Below are 25056 nucleotides of genomic sequence, written 5' to 3'. Positions count from 1 at the left end.
AATAAGGAACATGTGTGTAAAGGTAAGGATCCAGAGATGGAATGCCCTGAAAAGAGATAGCAGGCACAGTAAGTCAGAAACAGTAGGGAGTCGTTCAAGTTTCTGAAGCTGAGTAAAGAGGTGACAAGGTCAGATATTCCTAAAGTTTGGTAATTTCATAGAAGATAATCGATTGGAGAGACTAGATGGAAGGAGACCAGTTAAGGAGACTTTTTAAAACAGACTGCTAATTGTGTACATATGCAATAACATTTAAGCAAGAATTGGGGAACTAGGATAAATATCATTTGGCAATTAATTGAATATAGGAGGACAAGAAAAGTTGATAATGATTCTGAAGTTTCAAATTTGGTTGTCTGGATAGGGTGGTAATGCCCTTCAGTTCTGTTTCTTAGTTTCCTCAGTTCCTTAGCTCTTAAGACCTCTCAGAGGATCTAAGATAGTTGGAAAGGACTTTTGAGGTAATCTTGTCCAACCCACTTATTTTACAGATCAGGAAACAAGAGTTCCAGGAAGATTGTTACATATCTGAGGTTATAAAGATAACCAGAAAGGATCTTCCAGCCTATAATTCTAGGATTCTAAGAAAAGGAGAAGTGAAGTTGCTTGATGGGACTGAGAAGACAAGCAAGCAGGAGCTGAGGAATTAGACAGCTAATGGGGTTGGATGAATAGAAGCTGAAGAATCAAGAAACTGAGGCTCTCAAATCTGATGGCAATGAGAGGACTATTTTGAAGGAATAAGTCCTCTGACTTAATTGAATGAAGTTTTTGAGTAACCAAAACTGCCAGTGGCCATTATCTGGGGGGTGCCTAAAGCTGAAACTTTTCTCTTCTCCTATTGTTCCAATATCTTCCCAACAATCTCTTTGCTTACTCCAGTCTCCCAGGAAAAATTGATTCTTTTCCCTGCCAAGGACAGCACCTCTACGTGCACTCTTGACTCCATTCTCTGCTGCCTCTTTTATCATTGTCACATTCTTTAATTTTAAGTGTCCCTAACTATTGGCCTTCTTTGCTTCTTTAAATATAGGTGTCTGCCCTAAACTTAAATAAAAACAGGGTGAGGAGGTATTAGATATGTATGTATTGCTTTCCCCATTAGAATGTAAAGTCCCTTATAAACATATCAAACTCAATTTGTCTAAAACAGAACTCATTGTCTTTTCCACAAATCCCAAACTTTTTCCAAATTTCTGCATTTCTGATAAAGCTATCACTACCCTTAAAATCTCTCTGCTCCATGAACCTTGAGATCCAGCTACAGTGGCCTATTGTCCCTCAAATATAGCACTCCATTTCTGATCTTTGAGCCTTAATACTAGCTGTTTCCTATGTTTAGGATACTGTTTTCTTTCCTCACCTCTGCTTCTTAGAATTCCTGGCTTCTTTCTTGACTCAATTCCTGTGTAATTGCACATGATTACCTTCTATCTACTGTCTTGTCTTTTAAGAACTTTTTTCTTTATTGCCTACATCATTAGAATGTAAACTCCTTGAATATTTTTGCCTTTATATGTCTTCTCCCACATAGTAAACACATTAAGTGTTGATTGATAAATTAACATGTGGTTCCTTCCCTCATGTCCCATCATACCTAGGCAAAGCCACCCTAAATGGAATAAGATTAAAAACTGAAAGATGGTAACATCAAGTCCAGCTTAATCCTAGGCAGGGAAAAGGAAGGAAGGGAGAGACAGAAGTCCAAAGTGACACAATTACTAGCAATATACAATAATTGTTTTCATTATATGAGCTCTCTCCCCTCCTTTTAGCTCCACACATTTCTTTTTAAAGGTTCTGTTTCATTTGTCCAGTTCTTCCCCTCTCTCCCCATTTCCCACTGTTCTACATTACTTGATTCTGCTTTAAAAATCAAGAACTTTCCAGTTTTGTATATTTTTTGTATTGTTTTAAGCTTTAAAAAGCTTTCCTCATAACAACTTGGTGATTAGGCCAGAATTGTGATTTTCTAAACATGACTCTTTTACAAAGATGCATTGCTCAGTTTTCCTACAGTTTGTAAATTCTAATAAATTTTAGAAAATAATTATTGACCCAAATCTTCTGTTTTCAGGTATGGCACTCTTTTCATTCTCTTATAGCAATGAGACACAATGGCATCCTGGAAAGAATTCAGAATATGGAGTCAGGGCACCTGGATTCCAGTCATCTCTTGACCTCTTAATTGTGTGATTATAGATTTGCTTTGAGGACTTGACATAAGAATCCCTTGAACATTTCTCTATGTTTGTAGGATTCAGTGGAGCTTTACAAATGAAAACATAAAAGAGAATTCATTAATCTAAGACAAGGAGCAGCTAAGTGGTAAAATAGAGAGAACCTGAAGGCAGGAAGACCTAATTCAAATAAGCCTCAGATTCTTACTAGCTATCCGACCCTTGGCAAGTCATTTGATCTCTGCCTAAATCTATTGGAGAAGGAAATGGCAAACTTCTCAAGTTCGATGCTAAGAAAACCCCATGGAAAATAATGGTGTGCTGTGGTCCACGGGGTTATGAAGAGTCAGACACCTCTGAACAACAACAGATGAGCCAAGGTTCTCCTTACTTTTGTGAGGCTTCTTGTTAATGGAATAGTTTACTAATGAGACTTAGGCACTGTGACAATAGGCCCCTGATACAATCGGGCATAACAGAAACAGTACAATATGACAGCACTTCTGGGGTGGGACCACAAGGAAATGAGGAGAATCATAGGGATCTTCTGGATGCCTTTTTTAGTTTTACCTTTTTGTTTAGGCTTATTTTTAGAACTTTATGTAATTTAGTGGATAGAATATTAGACTTGGAATCAGAATAGTAATTCCTGGAACATAATAGGAACTCACTAAATAGTAAGATTCCCTTGCTCTACTGCTCAATAGTTTATTAACCTTGGACAAACCACTTAAATCTATTTGAGTCTTAATGTTCTCATCTGTAAAATTGGATTAATCATGATTATCTCAAAGAGTAATCACAAGAATCAAAATGTATATGAAATCCCTTATATAACTTAAAAGCACTATGTATATCAGATAGTTATCAACAGAGATGGTTTCAAAACATGGGTTGAATTTTGTTTTAAATTTTTTTGGAAAAATTAAAACTATGAGATGCAGGTGATTACAAGAAGAAAAGGTTTCTGAAATCCTATTTACCTTTTTTGATACATGTACATTGTCTATGTATATTTGGGTCAAGTAATCCAATGGATACTAAAATTAGGTTAATGCAATACAAATGCCAGAAGCAGCAAAAGAATGATTTGCACATTTCACTCTGGTGAAACCCAAAACATAAGCCTTGAGGAAAAAGAAAAGGATCTGAATACTTCAAAAATTAGATAATTGGATTCTTTTATTAAGTATATCCTGGTCATTATTGATTGTTATTGTTCAGTTGTTTTTCAGTCATGTCCAACTCTGTGACCCCTTTGGGATTTTCTTGGGAAAAGTGGTTTGTTATTTCCTTTTTCAGCTCATTTTAAAGATGAGGAAACTGAAGCAAATAGGGTTTAGTTACTTGCCCAGGATCATACAGCTACTAAATATTTAATGAGCTTTAAACTCAGAAAGAGGCATCATTCTGAATCTAGGCCCAACATTCTAGCCAACCCATCACCCAGGTGCCCAATAGCACTATGTAAAGTCATTTGTTTAAAAAAAAAAAAAAAGATCAGCTATTTTGCTGATTAATAATGATATTATTTCAGCTTTACTGACAGTAGCTTACTATTGACATACCTATGAACACATTTAAAAATCAAAGCTAAAAGCTTCTTGGTCATAAAAGGGACTTCCTGACAAAAATAAAGTATTTTGACATCCTTGGGGAAAGAACATTTGTATAAGTATTGTACAGTTCATGTTAGTGTATTTCTTTTTCAGATGTTGTTGCTTATGTTGAAGTATGGTCATCCAGTGGAGTAGAAAATTATTCAAAAACTTTTGTGAATCAACTCCTGGGTATGGGAGCAAAAGTAAGTAAAATTACTTTTATTCTCAGTGTACATCTGACCTTTCTTTGATCTCTAATGAAAGATTGTTTCTGCTTTGTGAATTACTAATGACTATGGGATACAGAAAAAAGCTGGTGTAGGTGACTAAATATTGCATAGATTATAGGATCATAAATTAAGAGCTAGCTGGGAATTTCCAGATTTTCTAATCCATCCTCATTATAAACTGTTAAAATCCAGAGAAAAGAAGCAGCATTTTGAGAAATACCCGGTAAAAGAAGCAGAGCTGAGATTAGATTGCCAAAGCCTGTTGTTTTTACTGTTAGACTAGGCATTTTATTACAACTCCAAAGGAATTATATTAATTCTTTTATTACTGTTGAATTTTACTATAGCAAGTATTTTAATGAGTCTATTTCAATTAATCAGTTAATTGTTAAATATTTAATTGCCTAGAATATACCTAGTACTGTACTTGGATAAAGGATATAAGAATACAAAGACAAACAAAAGACAACATTCTTAGCCCTCTAAGACCTTCCATTCTCAGAAGAGTGGAGGAGGAAATGACATGCACATGGGTAGACTTATTAAAAACCACTTAACAGATAGAAAGTAACATGAGAATGGAGAGGGAGACACTATCATTTGGGAGACCTTGAAAAACCTCTTGCAGAAAATGAATTGGGCGTGGTTTAGACATAAGTATTAGTATACTTATTTTTCGTGCTGTGTGGTGAAGAGTTTGGGGTGGGGAGACTCTGAAATCGATTAGAAGGTTATTTTTTGAGTCTAGTCCCAAGGTTATAAGGGTTGGAAATAGACCTGTGCCTATGTGAATGTAGAGAAAGTTGTATATGAAAGATATGATTGGTTATGTGGCTTTAATGTGTGTGAGGACTTAAGAATAGCATTGAGATCATGACCCTTAATAGAAATAGCTTTAATGGAATGGTTCATAATCTATCTTTTTCAATATTCCTTTTCATCTTATGATGCTATACCATAAGAAATTAATTTAAACATTCATAGAAATATGAGAAGACATTTATATGAATTGATAGAGCAAATAAAATGATGAAAACAGTATATATAATGATTGACAACTTAATGCAGTAGACTTAAAATTACCAAAGTTGCAACCTAAGAAGAAATGAGGAAAAAATGCACCTTCCTCAATTCTGTGCTGTGATCACTCATCACGAAATTCAAAAGTTGAAATGTTGCCTCCAGTCAACCCATACAGACAAAAATCTCTGCTATAATATTACCTCCAAGTGGTTGGACTTAATGGTGGAGAACTTAAGTGTCTGGAACATTTTATATGCTCCTAGATTTGGTTGATATATTTTGTTTTAATTGCTTTTTTCCTTTTTTATTTTTGTTATAAGGCATGACTTCCTGGGTAGAAGGAGGAGTATTAGATTCAGAAATTAAGTTCAGTTAAAAGCTGATAACTAAAAATAATGGAAATTTAAAGTGGAAAAAAAATTCTCCCTTTAGCAATACTTTGTTAAAGATGCCTATCTCATTCTCTTTTATCTTTTTAGTGGATCCCTTTTATTCAGATCATATATCCATTTTGAATTTGTGTAATGGTGTAATATGTTGGTTTATACTATTTTTACCAAACGGATTTTACAAATTGTGTTCTTGGATTTATCAGGTACTGATTTCTTATTTTTGATTATCTAATATGTTGCCATTGACATATTTTTCTTTTGCTGTTTGATTTTAAAAGAATGAATAAGAAAAATTTTTGGCCTGATAAATTTATGATTTTAAGTGTTAACTATTAATAATTTATACATTCTTTTTCATTATGATTCCACAGGTTTCAAAAACTTTTAATAGAAATGTAACTCATGTTATATTTAAGGAAGGATATCAAAGCACTTGGGACAAAGCACAGAAGTATGGTGTAAAGCTTGTTTCAGTCCTGTGGGTTGAAAAGTAAGTATTGCCTAAAACTGGATCTTAGAAATAGACTTTTTTTTCTTTTTAAAAAATAAAGTATATGAAATCTCTTTATAGAGTCCTTTGCTACAAAATTGTCTATTGTTTTACAAAAGTATCTTTTTACTGATGAGTTTTATCTTGGTTTTGGAGAAGGTTAATTTCATACTTTATAAAGCAGATACAAAAACAAGTTAAAATGTTCTTATACATTCCAGAAGCAGATAAATCAGAATTAGTATTTTCTAAGAACTTCTCAGGTCTATGGGTAGAGTTTTCATTTTGGCATCTGAATTTCTCTTCTGGACATTAAGCAAGCTGGTTTTACCTCCTGTGCTCACCTCTTGCAGTCCTGCCTTACTAGGAATAAATTAAAGAGTGTTAAGGCCACATTTTATTTATGTGTGTGTCTCACTCAGTACCTTATACAGGTTGTTGAGTGAAAGAAGTGGACAAAGGATAAAAACACAATAATGAACTCTAACTATTCCTTTTATGTTGTCCACTGCTAAATTCCCCTGAAAGTCATAATTCCTTTACCTTGTCTTTTGTTATTTAGAAATGATTTTGATAGCTCACATTTATAGAACCTTCAAAGTTTTGTAAAGTGGCTTACACATGTTCTTATTTGTTTAGATTAAAAATACCACAAAGTGTTTCTTACCATTTATTTGTGTACTGCAGTATACTTTCAGTGTTTGATTGGAATGGGAAGGGAAGAAAAAGTAACATTTTTATTAAGAAACTTAGAATTTTATATTAAGATTCAGAGTAACCAATTCTATGCAATGAGGGTGGATCTCATTTAGTATAAGTCCAAGAATGGAATGGACATAATTGTTATTCCCAAGTTCATAGTTGTTTCTGAGACTATGAAAGGTAATGAATTGATTCTGTACACATCAGTAACGTGACATAATGATGCTAGTTTACCAGTATGTTTGATATAAACAATAAACACCTACTACATATATGCAGATACTGTGCTAAGTAAACACTTTTATAAATAGTATTTTATTTGATCCACACAATGCCCTGATAGATGAGATACTATTATTATCTCCATTTTACTTTTGAGGAAACTGATGTAATCCAGAGCTAAGTGACTTGTTCCAGGTCATACCACCAGGAAGTATATGAGGCCAGATTTAAACTCATCTTCTTGATTCCAGGCCTAAAGCTCTTATCCATTGTCTAATCAGCTGGAGAATATATAAATAAGAATAAAAACTCTTTAATAACATGTTTGTATATCATCCATATGGTGATTCCTCTTAATGGTACAGATTACAATCTTTCTAATCCTAATCTTGTAGGATTTTCCTGGACTTTAACATTTGGTGGATACTAATCCATCTTTTATTCTACATGCTTTAAAATTTTTTTAATAATAATTTTTTTTATTTTCAAAATATATGCAAAGGTAGTTTTCAACATTAACCTTTGCAAAACTTTGTGTTCCAAAATTTTTTTCCCTCTCTCTACCTTCTCCCCCTCCCCTAGACAGCAAGTAATACAATATAGGTTAAAAGTGTGTAATTCTTCTAAACATATTTCCACATTTATCATGTTACACAGGAAAAATCAGCTGGGAATACAAAAAGAGGCAGAAGAGGCAAAGCTTACAATCTAATAGTAGAAACCATATACAAAAACATGTAAAGCAACTATACACAAGATAAATAAGGAAAATATTAAAAGAGAGAGAAAGCACTGGAATTAGGAAAGACTTCTTATAGAAAGTGAGATTTTAGTTGGAACCTAAAGGAGACCAGGGAGGTCAGAAGAAAATTCCATAGACATAGAAACCATCATCCCGATGGAGTTTGGGAATAGCTGTTAACATCCATTACTTTCCTGAAGTTACAAGATCTACTTATCTTGTAAAATTGACCATTGAATCTTTTTTTTTTTTTTTAATTAAAGCTTTTTATTTTTGAAAACATATGCATGACTATTCTTCAACATTAGCCCTTGCAAAACCCTGTGTTCCAATTTCCTCCCTTTTCTTCCCCCATGCTCTCCCCTAGATGGCAAATAATCCAATGTATGTTAAACATGGTAGAAATATATGTTAAATCCAATATATGTATACATATTTATACAATTATTGGACCACTGAATCTTAAAGCAAAATTCTAGCCTTTTATTTCTTTCTGGACTGGTTATAAAAACTTAGCTACTTTCTGAACTGCTGAAAGTTATCTAGATATCAATGTTCTCTAGGGATAGGTAGGCAGAAAGCTTTAGGAAGTGAAAGTTTGAAGTCATCCCATTGTGTATCATTTCCTTAGCAATCTTTCCTATCCACTATTATCCTATTTCTGCCAAATACTTGGATTTATGTAGGCATGTGTGAGAGATTGGATGGAGAAAACGGGTCTTCTGTGTTCTTAAGATTGGAGTTCCTTTGCAAATTCTGCATGTCTTTGTGTTATTAGTTTGTTGCTGAAGGGATTTGGGAACTGGTATTCTGAACTGGATTAAGAAGTGACAAATGGTAAGCTTTGACCCAAGTCTAGCATTTAGATTTAGTTCTGAGATCTCTAGTTCTGAGATCAAGCTTATATTTGGCAGTAAAAGGACCCCAAGAGAAGATCTTTAAACTATAAATCTAAAATTGAAAGGGATATTAGTTTGTCTCCCTATCTGCATGTTATAAAAATGGAAATTGAGGTTTAGTGAACTTATATGACTTCCCCAAAGTCACAAAGAAAAGCAGAATTTGAAACCGAGTCCTGAGACTATAAGTTCATTGCTCTTTCCACTGAACCCTCTGTAGTAGGAATAATAGAAATTCACAATTATGAAGAAATTCTTTCATTCTCACTATACTATAAATCTAACAGTATGAAGAGAACTAGCTCTGAAATCAAAGGACTCACCTTTGATAATCACTGCCTGTGTGACTACTGGCAATTCCCATAATCTCCTTGGGCCTCAGTTTTCTCACCTCCAGTTTGAGGTGTTTTAAAGTAGACCTTGAGGTTCCTTCTAGCCCTACATCTGGGATGTAATCTTCATTAAAGTTTAGGGATGGTATAGTACTAATTGAAATGTCTTTTCTTTTACTCTGTCAACTCAGTGTTAGAAGTGTTAGTAAAATGTTTCATTTTCATTTGGACTAGATAATCTCTAAAAGACTCTTTTAGTTCCAAAATTCTATGGTTTTATTCTCTAAATGCAAAGAGAAATAAAAGACAAAAGAATGAGATAATAATCTGTCATAATCCCTATGTTAGGGTTTTTCTCCTGATCTGAAGTTGTAGGGTATACTTTCCATGAATTTCTCAAACTTATTGCTTTCATGCAGATAAAGATCATTCCTGCTAGCAAATAAAAAGGTATAGATACTCAAAATAGGGACATGTTTATTTAATGACTCTGACATCGAAATATAGCTCATATCAGACAGATATAGGAAATCATCATGGTACCCACCTTCAGTTCTTACCTCAGAGGCTTAACTGGCCTCTTACTATTAAAGCATTCTTTAAGTAGGGCTTCCTAAGAGGCAGTAGCCATTGTACCTTCAGAGCAGTAAATGCTCCTTTCCACAACTCCTATCTCTGCAGCTCACCTATGTCCAGAACTAGCCATTTTATAAGCTTCTGAATAGAGATTATTTTATTTGTTGCCTCTCCAGAGCCTAGAACAGTGCTGGGCACATAATAATAGATGCTTGTTGTTTGATTTATACATTTCAGTGCCTTTAATAAGGCTCTTCTCTCCCTCTCCCCTCAAAAAACGTTGCTTTACTTTCAGACCTTGCCATTTGTGATATTTAGCAGATAATATTATATCTCTTTAGTCTTGATTCTTATCTTGTCTCTTTATCTGACAAGATAAAGAAAATAGGGGTAAGCAATCTATGCAAAAAATGTTTGTAATTTAATACCCATGTCTACCAGGATGCCTCCATTTTGCTTTTCTTGGCTTGACACATGAGCCCTTACAAATGGTTCTCTTTCCAATTAATTGTTGGTTTATGTTGGCTTATTACAATTTGCATCTTCTCCCTTTAGCACCCAGTAAGTCTAGTAATAAAGCGTTCCTAATCTACTTTGTGTCATGTTCCTTTTTGACAAGTCTGGTGATGCTAGAATCCTTTTTAGAGTAATGTTATTAAATGGATAAAATAAAATACATAGGATTGTAAAGTTATACTGAAGTAATGATACGATTTTATTCCCATTCAAATTCATAGAAACAATGAAATCTGATTCCTAGATTAAAAAACCCTGGTCTAGATCTGAGGGGAGAATCTTACTTTCCTAAAAGTTTTCTGTGAGTTGACTCCAATTCCTCCTAGAAGATATGGACTGTTTAATTTTTCAGGCTCTTTGTAATACTATTTAGGGCAAGATAGCTTAGCTTTTTTGTGTCATGGATCCTTTTTTTAGTCTAGTAAAACCTGTGGAGCCCTTTTTCAGAATGTGTATAAATGTACAAGAGAATTGCCCAAAAAATAATTATGTTGAAATAATAATTATTTTTAAGTTCATAAACTCCAGGTTAAAAATGTGTTTCCCTACTTATTTAGCTATGGAGTATTTTCTTCCTTATTACCCATCCTGATGACTCTGCAGTCAACATATAACACTTCTTTAGTTGATTTTAAGGGTTTTTGTGGTTATGTTCAACTCTTCTGTGACCCCCTTTGGGATTTTCTTGGCAAAAATACTACAGTGCTTTTGCCATTTCCTTCTCCTGTTCATTTTACAGATGAAGAAACTGGGGAGAGACATGTCCAGGATCTGTAAAATGTCTGAAGCTAAATTTGATTTCAGGTCTTCCTGACTTGAGCTCAGGGCTTGAGCCTATGCTAACTGTTAGCTAAGGGTTTTTACTCTTTATCAAATAGCAGTTTCATTCACTAATCCTGGCCTTCCACAGAAGCTTCCTTTAAGTCCTAGATTTTCTTGGCAAAGTAGTTTGGATTTGGGTTTTATAAAACTGATGTGTTGTTCTCCAGTTCTAGCATGTTTTGTAATCTTAACTCTAGGTATAGGATCTTCTGATCAACCCTCTAAGAAAATGGTGTCAAATTCAAAAATATTGAATCCCTATGGCTGCCTATTGGCTTAGAAAGCCACAAATTAACATTATGTTGTGTTCTATTTTGATTTGTTTTGTTAAACTTTTCCCATTTGAATTTTAATCTAGTTTGGCAAGCAGCCTCTGGATTTTGAGTTTAACACCTCTGTTCTAAGGTATCTTTTGATGCAGTAGTGTAAACTCAGAAAGAGGAATATTAAACCTTACTGAGGGCTGTCTTTTCACTTACTTTTAAAATGTAACATTATATTTTATTGTACTTTTATTTATTTTGCTAAGTATTTTCCCAATTGAATTTTAATTTAGTTCTGGCCACACTCAAGAGTGTTGTGGATTGCATACAGAAATGTGTTTAATATCTCTGCTCTGATGGGTTAAGACATATTCTCTAATGATGTGCTATATCCTTCTCGGAAATTTTCTGTTTTCCTTAAATTAAAGATTCTCCTCTTGATACCTTCATATCTTGAGTATGAAAGATCCTTCCCTGTCTGATCTTCAGTGTTTTCTTGTAGGGTTTCACCCCTCCTGCAGTATCCTGAAAGTCCTTTCCTCACCCATAATCAGTAAGCATTAATTAAGAGCCTGTTGTATTTCATAAATTGTACCTAGGGGCTAGAGCTATTTGAAAGTCATACTGTTTCTGCTCTTAGACCAGTTGATTTTCCTAAAACATTATATATATATTTTAATAGCTAGTTCTAGTCATATCTTTATATATTGCCCTACACTGAGCTTTTATCCTAGCTGGAGAAATGTGCCATTATCTTTGAACTAGTTCCTCATAGCAGCTATCTGGAAGATTCCACCAGACTGAAATCTTTATCCTATTCAAAGACTGACTTCTATTGTACTTTGCAAGTTCCTGTTTCCCATCAAAGTTTCCAGCTCACTGGCAGAAATGAAATAATATACAGTCTGGCACCAGTATTATTTTACTTATTTACTAACCTTATTAGTTTGACCATCATCTCAATGTTCTTTGGAGCTAATTATTCACTTGCAACCACCCATTTGGTTTTCTATGTGTGACCTCCTTTATTAGAGGTTTACAATAAGGATAAAAATAGATGGTGATGAACATATTAACTTTTTGTACTTAGAAGTGAAACAATTCTCCTTTTCTTTAAGGACAAGATAGTTGTAATTTTAAAAGATTAATTTTATCTCATGGAAATTATTAATTAATACTTGACTAAAGACCAAATGTCAGACTTAAAATATGAATATTATGACATTTTGAACTGAAAGTTTACTGGCATTCTAAATAAAAAGTTAACTCATTTTTTTTTGCCAATAGTTTATGAAATAATAATGATTCCAGTTAGCATTTATATAGCATTTAAAATATTACAAAGTGCTTTTTTATATGAAATATTTCATTTGAACTTAATAACAAACTCTTTGAGATAGGTGCTAAAGATATTATTTTCCAGATGAGGAAGCAGAGAGAAAAATTTTTTTTTAAATAACTTTTTATTGATAGAACTCATGCCAGGGTAATTTTTTACAGCATTATCCCTTGCAGTCACTTCTGTTCCGATTTTTCCCCTCCCTCCCTCCACCCCCTCCCCCAGATGGCAAGCAGTCCTTTACATGTTGAATAGGTTACAGTATATCCTGGATACAATATATGTTTGCAGAACCGAACAGTTTTCTTATTGCACAGGGAGAATTGAATTCAGAAGGTATAAATAATCTGGGAAGAAAAACAAAAATGCAAGCAGTTTATATTCATCTCCCAGTGTTCTTTCTTTGGGTGTAGCTGCTTCTGCCCATCTTTGATCAATTGAAACTGAATTAGCTCTCTTTATCGAAGAGATCCACTTCCATTAGAATACATCCTCAAACAGTATCGTTGAGGTATATAATGATCTCCTGGTTCTGCTCATTTCACTTAGCATCAGTTCATGTAAGTCTCTCCAAGCCTCTCTGTATTCATCCTGCTGATCATTTCTTACAGAACAATAATATTTCATAATATTCATATACCACAATTTACCCAGCCATACTCCAATTGATGGGCATCCATTCATTTTCCAGCTTCTAGCCACGACAAACAGGGCTGCCACAAATATTTTGGCACATACAGGTCACTTTCCCTTCTTTAGTATCAAAGGGTATGCACAGTTTGATAACTTTTTGAGCATAATTCCAAATTGAAGCAGAGAGAAAATGAAGGACTCCCCCTTAATCATGCAGCTAATAAATATCTAAGGCCAGGTTCAACCTGACATAAGTCTTCCTGACAGTATTCTATTTCTCTAGTTTTATCTACGTTTTACAAAACTAATTACTAATTTTGATTCCTATCCATTTTGCTGTGATATTTCGGAAAGCTGAACTTTAAATGTGTGTGATCACTAGATGTCACTAGAGTCCTATTTTGTTCTACTATTTCTGGGAACGGTGCCAGACAGCTGAAATACAAGACATAATTGACTGTCCTTTTTCTGTGGATAGGATGGGTGATTTTTCAAGCAGTCGTAATATTTTTTCCCTAGGTTCAGATGAAACTGAAAGCATTGAATTTTGAAGTTACTTTGGCCATTGCAGAAAAACATGGTCCTGGAATCAACTACATGACTTCTTGCATTTGGAAGCAGGGAAAGGACATCATCAACTTCTTACCTTTTAAACTGGTCTTTTGGTCCTGCTTACCTGCAGTTTTATGTGAGGATTAAATAGAACTGCTTTGATGGATATCTGGTTTCACTGATAAGAGATAACTTCCCCCCACAGATGAGGTCATAATATTCATACCTTCTCCTGTTCTTTTCACTTATTCATATTCTTTTTTTAATTCCCTATGGGTCTTCTACCCAATGGATTAGAACCTATTAGAACCTACTGCTAGGTGTTATTAAAGCAGAATAGCAGCTCATATGCTTTTGTTCAAAAAGATGTCTTTGCAAACATTGGAAATGGGTTGAAAGATGCAACAGAGAATTTTGGCTCGCATTTTTTTTTTTTTAAATAAGGCAAAGAACAGGGAAACCTAAAAGTGCCAAAAGTAATTATGCCAGAATTGTGAAAGATACAACCTCCTGCCATAGAAAGCCACACATTTATTCCTTCCCCACCCTAATTTCATACTGAGCCCTACTCTTGCTACATTATTTTCCAGCCAAACTGGCATTACTAAACGCAGGTCTATCTTGAACATTTATGCATTCTGACTCTCATTCCTGTAATGTTTTTTCTTCCTCATCTCTACCTCATAGAATCTTTACCTCCCTTCAAAAACACAGTTCAAAAACAAAACAAAAAAAAAAAACTCCAAATGGAGGTATTTCCTAAGCCCAATAACTATTCATGCTCTCTTATTAGAATTCATTTTGCATAAGCTAAGTATATTTAATATATGCTTATTCTAATAAAAAATGCCACATACAAACCAACCTTTAAGATAAATATGTAATATGTATAGATTTTTAACTTATGAATATATTAATAGTTATTTTTATATGTTGTGTGAACCTGTCTTTTGGTGTATAATTTCTCAAAATATGGTTAATGACACACAACATGTACTTCATTTTCAACTATTTATCTTTTTTCTTTTATAATTTGTCCTCCCATTCTCTTCCATTGAACACATTTTAAAAAATAAAGTAGAGCCCTCAGTATTTACATGCATGCATGTACTTCTCTGTAACATGTTCTCCTACCCCCCAGTAAAACATAAATTTCTGGAGGGCACAGACTTTTTTTTAATCATCAGTGTCTAGTATTATCCCTGGTATATGGTAAGCAATTGATGACAAAGCACTGCTTTGCTACATGCCAGGTCTGGTGACTCGAGCAACTTACTTTTCCTCCAAGGCCTACTTATACTGTGGAAGAGTTGTATTACTTTCATAAAAAGTTGTTGTGAGGGCCAATAATGTATATAATGCACTTCACAAACCATAAAACACTATGGAAATGTAAGGTATAGACTGAGGGAGAATTAAAAAGGGATGGTAAGAGTGAGAGTGTATGAGCAAAATTATTGGGTGGGAATAAATGTTAGGAACATGGAAAAGTTTGGCCTACTGAAGTATTTATAGGTGGGGAGTGATGGCTGTGAAGTGACAGTAGGGCTGATGACTGTACAGCTCTGCCTTAAACAATTCACTTGAATATCAGGGTATTAACCTTCTGATATCTTCCCAAGGACCAATAATTATAGCATTGGAGAGCTGATAAGTAGGTTGGGACTTATATTGCAGTCTTACTGAGAGCTTGAAGTAAATTTATTTAGAATAGAACCAGCCTGAGGAGCAAAATGGATTTGCTGGTAGGGTGAACAGGTAGTTCTGAGAATGGAGTAGGATGGCACTAGAAGTTAAGGGACCATTTGGAAAGAAAGTTGGACTAGGAAAAGGGTGATGGCTTACAGAACAAGGAGGGACTTATGCTGAGAAAGTTCTCGTGATTCAACATATTATACTGTAAAAAGGATATAACTTGGCTTTTTTTGGATTTTGCTGGTTGGTCCTGAAATAAAAGTAAGTTACAATCATCTCCATTCTTTGAGACATCTCTAGTTGCCCACTAGGTGGCAAGATTTTACTATTTTTCATTTTAATAACAAAGTAGTCTGGTGAAATGTCTTTTAACTTAAATCACCAAAGAACATTTGGTGTCCTACATTATTTTTTAAATAAGGTGTTCACAAGTGTTTGAATTGTTTTTATAAAAATAAAGGCTATAGTAGCCTTGAAATATGGTAGTTTTGAAGATGTGTAATTATGCAATAAAATATTGGTATTTAAATCAGAAACCTTAGTTCATATTTAGAATACTTGTGTGATTATGCATAAATCACTTATCTTTAGGCTTCAAATTCTACATCCGTAGGATGATAGTGTTCATTCCTTTTTCAGCCCTGTCTGATTCTTTGTGACTCCGTTTGGAGTTTTCTTAGCAAAGATCCTAGAAGGCTTTGCCATTTCCTTCTCCAGCTCATTTTACAGATGAATAACAGAGGCAAGTAAGTTAAGTGACTTGTCCAGGGTCACATAACTTATAGATGTCTGAGATCAGATTTGATTTCAGAAAGATGAGTTTTCTGACTCTAGTTTGCCACCTAGCTGCTTACTCTAGTGATTTGGGTTTAAATCACTCGGCAGACTTTAATAAGTACTCACTCTATGTCGAGCATTTTGCTAAGTGCTAGAATATAAAAAATAAAATAAATAAATAAAAGACAAAAATGCTGCCCTTGTTTTCAAAGAGCTCACATTCTCATGGGGGATAGATAACATGTAAGTAGCAAACAAGATATAAACAGATTTAAAGAAAGATACTATCTAAGGAAATTGAGTGGAGGAGGTAAGGGGGCAAAACATTTCAGTCATTAATCTTTAAAGCTAGGAAGATCAATTAGTCCAACTATTCAAAAACAAACAAACAAACAAAAACCCTTTGTTCTTTTACTGATTTTCTGACTTCCAGCCAATCTTTTCAATAAACTCTACATCATTTCCCCTATACTTAAAATGGCATAATGCCACCTATCTTTATGAGGCTATGGGGAATATGGAAGTTTGTTCTAATATGCTTTGTAATAGACAGTAACGGAAAATTTAAAATTTAAAGTTTTCAACAGTCTTGGATGATAAACTGTCAGTTGTACATATACGGTTATGATTTTCTTTCATTGTTAATTCCAACGTTTACTTGAAAGCAGAAAATAAAATACTCTATTTTCTTTTAAAGATGTAAGTGGTAACATAAATTGTCAGGCTTATGCAGTGTAGTTATATCTGTCATGTAATAACAATGTAGGCAAGTTGTGGGTTCAGTCCTTTTATGGATCGGTTAGTTTTATTTTATTTGCTTCTTGCTATGTCCCCTAGTCAGTCAGCATGCAAATATGTTTTGTTCATGAAGAAAACTAGGCAATATAATATTATTGAATTAGAGTCATTCCATTCCTATTACTAGAAAAACAACTGAGCACACTCATGATAGGTGAGAGTTGCATTATTTACATGTGCAAATAATAACCCATTATTATATTAGGCAACTACTACATCAGTTAAATCTGTAGGACAAGAGCTACCTTACCTCTATTTCTTTTTCTTTCAATCTTCCTCAACCTTATCCTACTTCCTCTATTCCCTCTAGTATCCCCAGTCTGTAGTAGATAAATTTCCCTTCATTCTAACCCTTTTTGTTTCACACTTCTCCTATCTACTAACCCACACCAGCAATACTGGCTAACTTCTGTGTCACTGGCCATCCTCTTTGGTGTTGTTCAGTCATTTTCAGTGTCTAATTTTTTGTGACATTTGTTTTTTTTATGGGCAAGGATTCTAGAATTGTTTGCCATGTCTTTCTATAGCTTATTTTACAGATGAGGAACAGAGGCAAATAGGTTTCAGTCACTTGCCCAGGGTCACACAGCTAGTGAGTGGCCAAGGCTGGAGGTGAACTTGGATTTTCCTGATTCTAGACCTGGCATTCCATCTACTGTGCCACTCAGCTGCCCTCTGTACTGCCTCTCTCTTCTTTCATACCCTGTCACAGACATTTTCTGGAAAGAGAATTAGGATATACTTTGTTTCCCACTGACACTTCTAGACTCTTTCTATACTATACATCAACTTGGCCCCAACCAATTTCTCCCACCTTACTGGACTGACTGTATTACCTCTTCCACATTCTTCAATCTACCCAAACTGTTCTTTCTACTACCCTACACCGTGCTTTCTCATCTCTTAGTTCTGTGACTTTTACTTAGCTATTCCTCATTCTAGGAATTCCTCTCTTTCTTCAAGTTGTAATTCAAATACTACTGTAAGCTTAAATAATTTTCTGAGTTTTCTGTGCAGCCATACTGGGTAAAGCTCCAACCATGTAGTCAGGAGGACCTGAACTCAAATCTGGCCTCAATCACTTAACACTTACTAGCTTTGTAATCCTGGGCAAGTCACTTAACCCCAATTGCCTCACCTCCCCCCCAAAAAAAATTTCCTGAGTCACCTACTAGTATTGTCCTTCCCGAATCATCTAATTAAGATTTATTCTTTTTATGTTTATTCTCTGAGTGCTTTATTTTAACATTCATTAAAACAATTTTTGATTTCCAAATTCTCTCCCTCCCTCTTGCCCCTTCATCAACCCATTGAGATAAGCAAAGTGATGTCAATTATTATATATGCTATTATATGCAACTGCCTTCTCCATTAGAGTGTGAGCTCTTTGTACAGAGGAATTCTTACATTATTACATTATTTTATAGTTCCTTTGCCTAGTATCAGGGTTTGCATTTTTGTTGGTAATTAATAAATGTTTGTTGATTGATCAGTTACTAGACTATAAACGTTTTAAGGATAGAAACCATTTTGTGCATTTCTATTCCCTGATATTCTTAATTAAGTGCCTTGGATGTAGTAAAAAGTGTTTAACTGCATTATATTGGAAAAGAAGTAGCTAGTTCTTTATCTAGATACCCTATAAGCCATTTCTTATGAAAATATTCCATGATGTGACCCTGTACCTCTGTATTTCTCAAATACGTATTTCAGTCGTCCTTTACACTATAGTGTCACAACATATTGTGGCAAACACATGTTTGGGCTAAGTGATATGAGATATAATTTATAAGCAGTGAAACCCAAAGAAGGAGGAGGAAAAGGGAAGGTAGATTTAGGAGGAAGTGGAGAAATTGTGGAGGAAGTTCTTAATTGGTAGATTTCATACCTGTAGAATCTAACAGTGAAAGTTAGAAATAATGTTTGACCTAATTATTCAGTTGTTGATTAGATGCTATTGAAACAAACAAAAAGAGCAGTCTCCTCTGTGATTTTCTTTTTAAATTTTATTTGAAAAAGAAACAATAAGAAAAAAACAAAAGGAATATGTAAACAAAATAAAGGAAAATAAAAGAGAACATTTGTCATATGTCCAACAGAACATCAAGGAGGATTCAAAATATATAATAATAAATTACCACATCAAGAAACTATATATAAGTAGAAGAAATTATTTTCATGAATGTCCATTTTTTCTTACTTGTAAATTGTCCTTTGGTTCTCTACTGTACATACCTTATTTACTTTATTTTTTCCTTTTTTCATCCCCACCATACCCCCAAGCAAGCTACAGTTAAGATATATTTATGTATACATGTGTAGATATATGTACATACAGACACACATCTTTATCTTTCCCATCCCTACTGACTCTTTAAATTCTATTCTACAGCTTGCTTTGCTATTACTTAACCTCCTCCTATCCAAGGATCCCTTCCTTGTCTTCTTCCCATACCCTTTGCTTGCCTATCTGCCCATCCCTCCCCCTCTATGTCTTTATAAATATTGGAGGGTGCTATATACCCTTCATGGTATTGAACCCATTCCTGGTTCAATATTAGGAAAACTATTAGCATAATTAACTATATCAATAACCAAACAAACAAAAACCATATGATCATCTCAATAGATGCAGAAAAAGCATTTGATAAAATCCAACATCCATTCCTAATAAAAACATTTGAGAGCATAGGAATAAATGGACTTTTCCTTAAAATAGTCAGGAGCATATATTTAAAACCATCAGTAAGCGTCATATGCAATGGGGAAAAACTGGAACCTTTCCCAGTAAGATCTGGAGTGAAGCAAGGTTGCCCACTATCACCATTATTATTCAATATTGTATTAGAAACACTAGCCTCTGCAATAATAGTCGAGAAAGATATTAAAGGAATTAGAGTAGGCAATGAGGAAACGAAACTATCACTCTTTGCAGATGATATGATGGTATACCTAGAGAACCCCAGAGATTCTACTAAAAAGCTATTAGAAATAATTCATAATTTCAGCAAAGTAGTGGGTATTGAACCCATTCCAAATGTGAATAGATTTTTTTTGAGCTTCCCCCTGCCCAATGCCTCTATGTCTAGCCTTCCTCTGTACCTCATTTGTATAACACAATTGCCATTTTTACCTTAACTCTGCCACTCTTTCTTTTGAGCAATCCTATGGTTGACATGAATCTTAAACATATAGTATACATTTCCCATGTCAAAAACAAACAAACAATTTGTCCATGTTTAAACAGTTAAAAAAGAACCCAATATAGACATTTTTTTTTTGATAGCTTTTAATTTACAAGTTATATGCATGGATAATTTTACAGCATTGACAATTGCCAAACCTTTTGTTCCAGTTTTTCCCCTCCTTCTCCCTACCCCCTCCCCCAGATGGCAGGTTGTGGGTTCCTTTAAAAAAAAAATTAATACACATTATGAATCATGTTGGGAGAAAAAAATCAGAGCAAAGGGGAAAAACCATGAGAGAGATGAAAAAAAAAACAGAAAAAACAGACATGTGTTGATTTACATTCAGTATCCCTAGTTCTTTTTCTGGATGCAGATGGCATTTTCTGTTCAAAGTCTATTGGGATTGTTTTGGATTACTGAACCTCTGAGAAAAACCAAGCTTTTCATAGTTGATCATCACACATTCTTGCTGTTATTGTGTACAATGTATTCCTAGTTTTGCTTATTTTGGTTGCGAGATGTAAATCTATGCTGAGTTTCTGACATATTATTTTCTAGTTTCCCCGGCAGCTTTTGTCAAATGGTGCATTCTTTTTCCAGAAGCTGAAGTTTGGGGTTTTTAGCAAATACTAGATTACTATAGGCCTTGATTATTGTGTCATGAGTATCTAATATCTATTCTACTGATCCACCACTCTATTTCTTAGCCAATACCAAATGGTTTTGATGACTGCTGCTTTATAATATAGTTTTAGGTTTGGCACTGCTAAGCCACCATCCTTTGTAATTTTTTTCATTAATATCCTTTATATTCTTGACCTTTTGTTCTTCCAGATGAACTTTGTTATTTTTTCTAGTTCTATAAAATAATTTTTTGGCAGTTTGATTGGTCTGGCACTGAACCTAATAGACCAATTTAGGCAGAATTGACATTTTTTATTATATTAGCTTGGCCTACTTATAAACAATTGATATTTTTGCAGTTGTTTAAATGTTACTTCATTTGTGTGAGAAGTGCTTTGTGATTGTGTTCATATAGTTCTTGAGGTTGTCTTGGCAGGTAGAATCCCAAATATTTTTATTTTGTCTACAGTTTAAAATAACTGTATTTCTCTTTCTATCACTTGATGATGGGCTTTGTCAGTAATATGTGATTTGTGTGGGTTTATTTTATATCCTCCAACTTTGCTAAAACTTGTTTGAGAAGGTTTGGGGATGATTTTCCAAGATTCTCTAAGCATATCACCTATAAAGAGTGATAGTTTTATTTCCTCATTGCCTATTCTAATTATTTAAATTTATTTTTCTTTTCTTATTGTTAAAGCCAGCATTTCTAGTACAATGTTGATGATAATAGTGATAATGGACATCCTTGTTTTACCTCTGTTCTTATTGGGAATGTGTCCAGTTTCTCTCCATTACAAATAATGCTTGCTGTTGGTTTTAGGATAGATGTTACATATTATTTTCAGGAAAGTTCCCTTTATCTCTATGCTTTCTAGTGTTTTTAATAGGAATAGATGCTGTATTTTGTCAAAAGCTTTTTCTGCATTTATTGAGATTATCATAGGATTTCTGCTGGTTTTGTTATTGATATCAATTATGATAATAGTTTTCTTAATATTGAACGAACTCTGCATTCCTGATATAAATCCTACTTGATCATAGCATATTATCCTGTGTTTTCCACAAAGGATCTCTTTGAGGTGGTGATCAGTGGATTTTTTCTATTTCTATTTTTCCCTCCTGTTCTATCACTCCAGAAGAATTTTCTTGGATTATTTGCTTCATTTTTATATCAAGATTCTCTTTGGTCAGAACTTTCTGGCAGTTCAGTTATTCTTATGTTTTCTCTTCTCTTGATCTGTCATTTTCCTTATGTTTCACATTCTGTTCTACTTTCTCATTCTTTATAATCTGTTTAGTTATTTCTTCCCAGCCTCTCCCAATTACATGACTGGGCCAGATAAACAGAAGGTGATTATATGCACTTTTCTAGGGTCATTTGATCCATTTTAACAACCAAAGAGGAAAAGGTTTATCCAGAGCCATTTATACTAGTTTACCATGGGGCAGCCAGGTGTTGTAGTGGATGAAGTACTGGTCTTGAAGTCAAGAAGACTCATCTTCTTGAGTTCAAATCTGGTCTCAGACACTTATTAAATGTGTGACCTTGGGCAAGTCACTTAACCCTGTCTGACTCAGTTCCTCATGTAAAATGAACTAGAGGAGGTAATGTCAGACCAATTCAATCCAAGCAAACCCTAAATGGCATCACAAAGAGTTCAACATGACTGATAATTGAATAATTATACTGTAAAAAAATCCATTTACCACCAACAATAAGGAAAAAGTAATTTCTTCACAGATGGATAAGAAAGCAATACTGTAGACAAGGGGAATAATTAGGAATCATATAGTAGTTCAAGCTTGAGATGACAAGAATCTAGACAAGAATGGCAATAGATATGAAAAGAAATAGATGTGAGAAATATTCCAAAGAGAATTGACCAAACTTAGTGACTATATGTTTGGAGAAAGAAAGTAATCAGGGGTGATTCTAGAATTTTGAATTTTGAAGAATGTGAGTACCATTATTAAGAGAAAAAGAAGAGTTCAGAGGGAACTTGTGTTTAGTAAAAAGAGTTTAGTTTTTGACATGCTTAATTGGTAGCATACCTTTATTTAAATAATGAATACCAGTGAATACCCCCATTTGAAGTAATGAATACCACTGAGGTGAAATTATCTGAAACTGTTGCTGCATTAAAATCTCTGGCAGGTCAGACTACTTATCTTAAAATGTATATATGACTATCAGATTGTAATTAATAATTATTATGTTTTTAAGGAAATTTTAAAAATGATATTCTGAATTCAGATTTGGCCTTAGACACTTATTAGTTGTGTGATCCTGGGCAAGTCACAACCCTGTTTGCCTCAGTTCCTTAGATTTATAATAAGCTGGAGAAGGAAATGGCAAACCACTTCAAGATCTTTGCCAAGAAAACCCCAAATGGGGTCACAGAGAGTTGGGAAGCGATTGACTGACTAAACAAAAAATAAGAGAACAGTTGCATTGTCCTTTCTGCTTCTGCCTTATATCTACTATAATATGAAGTATAGGAAGAGAATTTAGCCTTATACATATAATGTTGAAAATGGGAGGAATATTTAAATAGTCTTTTCAAGTAATGGTTGATCTTGGATACTACACTAAAAGTTGACAAGTCAGTGGTTTTTTAAAGCTTAGTTGCAGTGTGGAATCTAAAACCATATCAATGAATTTTTTGTATTCTGTACAGTATAAGCCATTGATCTGCTGTCTTGTACTTTGCCTTTATAGTTTGATGGGTATAACCCTTTGAGTGGATTTTTTATCCATGCATGATTTTATAATACCATGCATTGATCATTTAGAAAATATTGGTTCATTGAATCATGGAGATCTTATAAATGTTAACACATTTCATTATACAATATCTGTATTACCAGTATCTTGTAAAAGTATTTTAAATATTAGGAAGCTATCAAACTGACAGTGATATAAGGCTTCTAAAATTCTAATTTTCACTTGAAAACTTGAATTTTATAGTTAGCAACTTATATTGTCAGCCATTTTCCTTGGTATAACAGTCCCTTTTTATTTGTTTTTGAGAAAATATGTGCCAAATACATAAATCTGAATAATCTTAGATTATCATTTGTTCTTTCAAATTAAAATGGTATTCCATGAAAAAAAAAAATAGCTCCTTTGGGTCACAATAGGCAATTGTACAAGGACTTTTTCAATATGCAGCAGAACTGCTTTAGGGTTAAAGTTATTGCTTCATCAAGGATATTATTGTTTTTCTGTTTTTTGATTTTTTTTTTTTACTTTGCATATTGGCAAATAATACAATGATGACTCATACAGTTTGGTCAGTTCCTTAATTTGTGCAAAGGCATTGATTTGTCTATTATTGCTTTTGTTCCATCAGTACAAATGACAACACAATTGATCCATGGATAAACCAAGAGATTCAAATATTCAACACTGAATATTTCAGTACCATTGTGTTTGTTGCCAAGTATTCACATAAGATATTTTTGATTAGTTAGTACTGATTCTGGATGAATACGGGCATAACCTCAAGTCTAGTAAGTTTGTGTAATCTTCCATTTGTTGGGCAAAAGTACAATTTTGTAATAAGATTTTGCAAAAAGACTTTGCATTCTAAATTTTGCATGTTTGCAACTAAAGTTTTAATTCACAAGTCATGTGGCCTCTGTAAAACTCTACCGCTAGAGAATGAGAATTTAAAAAGGCAAATAAAATCTTAGTATTGTTGTGAAATTAATTTTGACCTCATAGATTCCCTATGTGTTTGGGACATTCAAGGGACATTCCAGACACCACTTTGAGAACTCCTGGCTTAGAGTACTAAGAACTTAAATGACTTGGCCAGGATCACACAGCCAGTAGGAATCAGAATTGAGACTTGAAACCCATATTTTTTTTTTTTCTGATTTTGAGACATTTTCTCTATACATGCTGCCTTGTTTATATTGCTTCACTTGTTACAGTTACAAAATTGAATACTTTGAATATAATAGGAATTAATTTTCATTGAAAGGCAATAATGAGTTATAAAATTTGTTGTACAGATGCAGGTTAGCTGGTGTACGTGTAGATGAGTCTTTATATCCTGCAATCAACACTAAAGAAGGTTTACCAAGTGTAATTAAAAAAAAAGTGAGTATATAATATGTAACTCAAAAGTGCATGCTTATAATTGTGAAAATATTTATTTTTTATATTTACAGATAACATATTTAGAAATTGTTTATCTACTTAAAGTTGTTCTGTATATTTTGTTTTTGATCTAATGTTGATTTGAGCCCCAGGGATAGAAAGGCTGTTAAAGGGTTGAAGATAAAATGATTAAGAGAAAACTAGTATGAGTAGGTCTGCCACAGATAGTCCACAGAGATCTCTTATTTCAGTGTTTTTTGTTTGTTTTATATTTTGGTTATATTTCTTGGCTGTTTTAAATTGGAGATACTGATCCAGGTGAAAAGTGACTTTTCATGATGTCATTATT

General features: G+C 33.8%; 1 protein-coding gene across 2 annotated transcripts in view; it reads left to right on the top strand.

Moving 5' to 3' along the window:
* Positions 1-25056, top strand: part of MCPH1 (microcephalin 1) — a 332832-nt gene that overhangs the window by 1264 nt on the left and 306512 nt on the right. For both annotated transcript variants that reach the window (XM_051975986.1, XM_051975985.1), the window contains exons 2-4: positions 3893-3984; positions 5798-5916; positions 24620-24707. In XM_051975986.1, the coding sequence (XP_051831946.1) occupies positions 3893-3984; positions 5798-5916; positions 24620-24707 (299 nt within the window). The remainder of the gene's footprint in view (positions 1-3892; positions 3985-5797; positions 5917-24619; positions 24708-25056) is intronic.

This window comes from Antechinus flavipes, chromosome 2 (genome assembly GCF_016432865.1).
Source record: "Antechinus flavipes isolate AdamAnt ecotype Samford, QLD, Australia chromosome 2, AdamAnt_v2, whole genome shotgun sequence".
In the NCBI taxonomy this organism is placed as follows: domain Eukaryota; kingdom Metazoa; phylum Chordata; class Mammalia; order Dasyuromorphia; family Dasyuridae; genus Antechinus; species Antechinus flavipes.
This window is presented reverse-complemented; position numbering and strand designations above follow the sequence as displayed.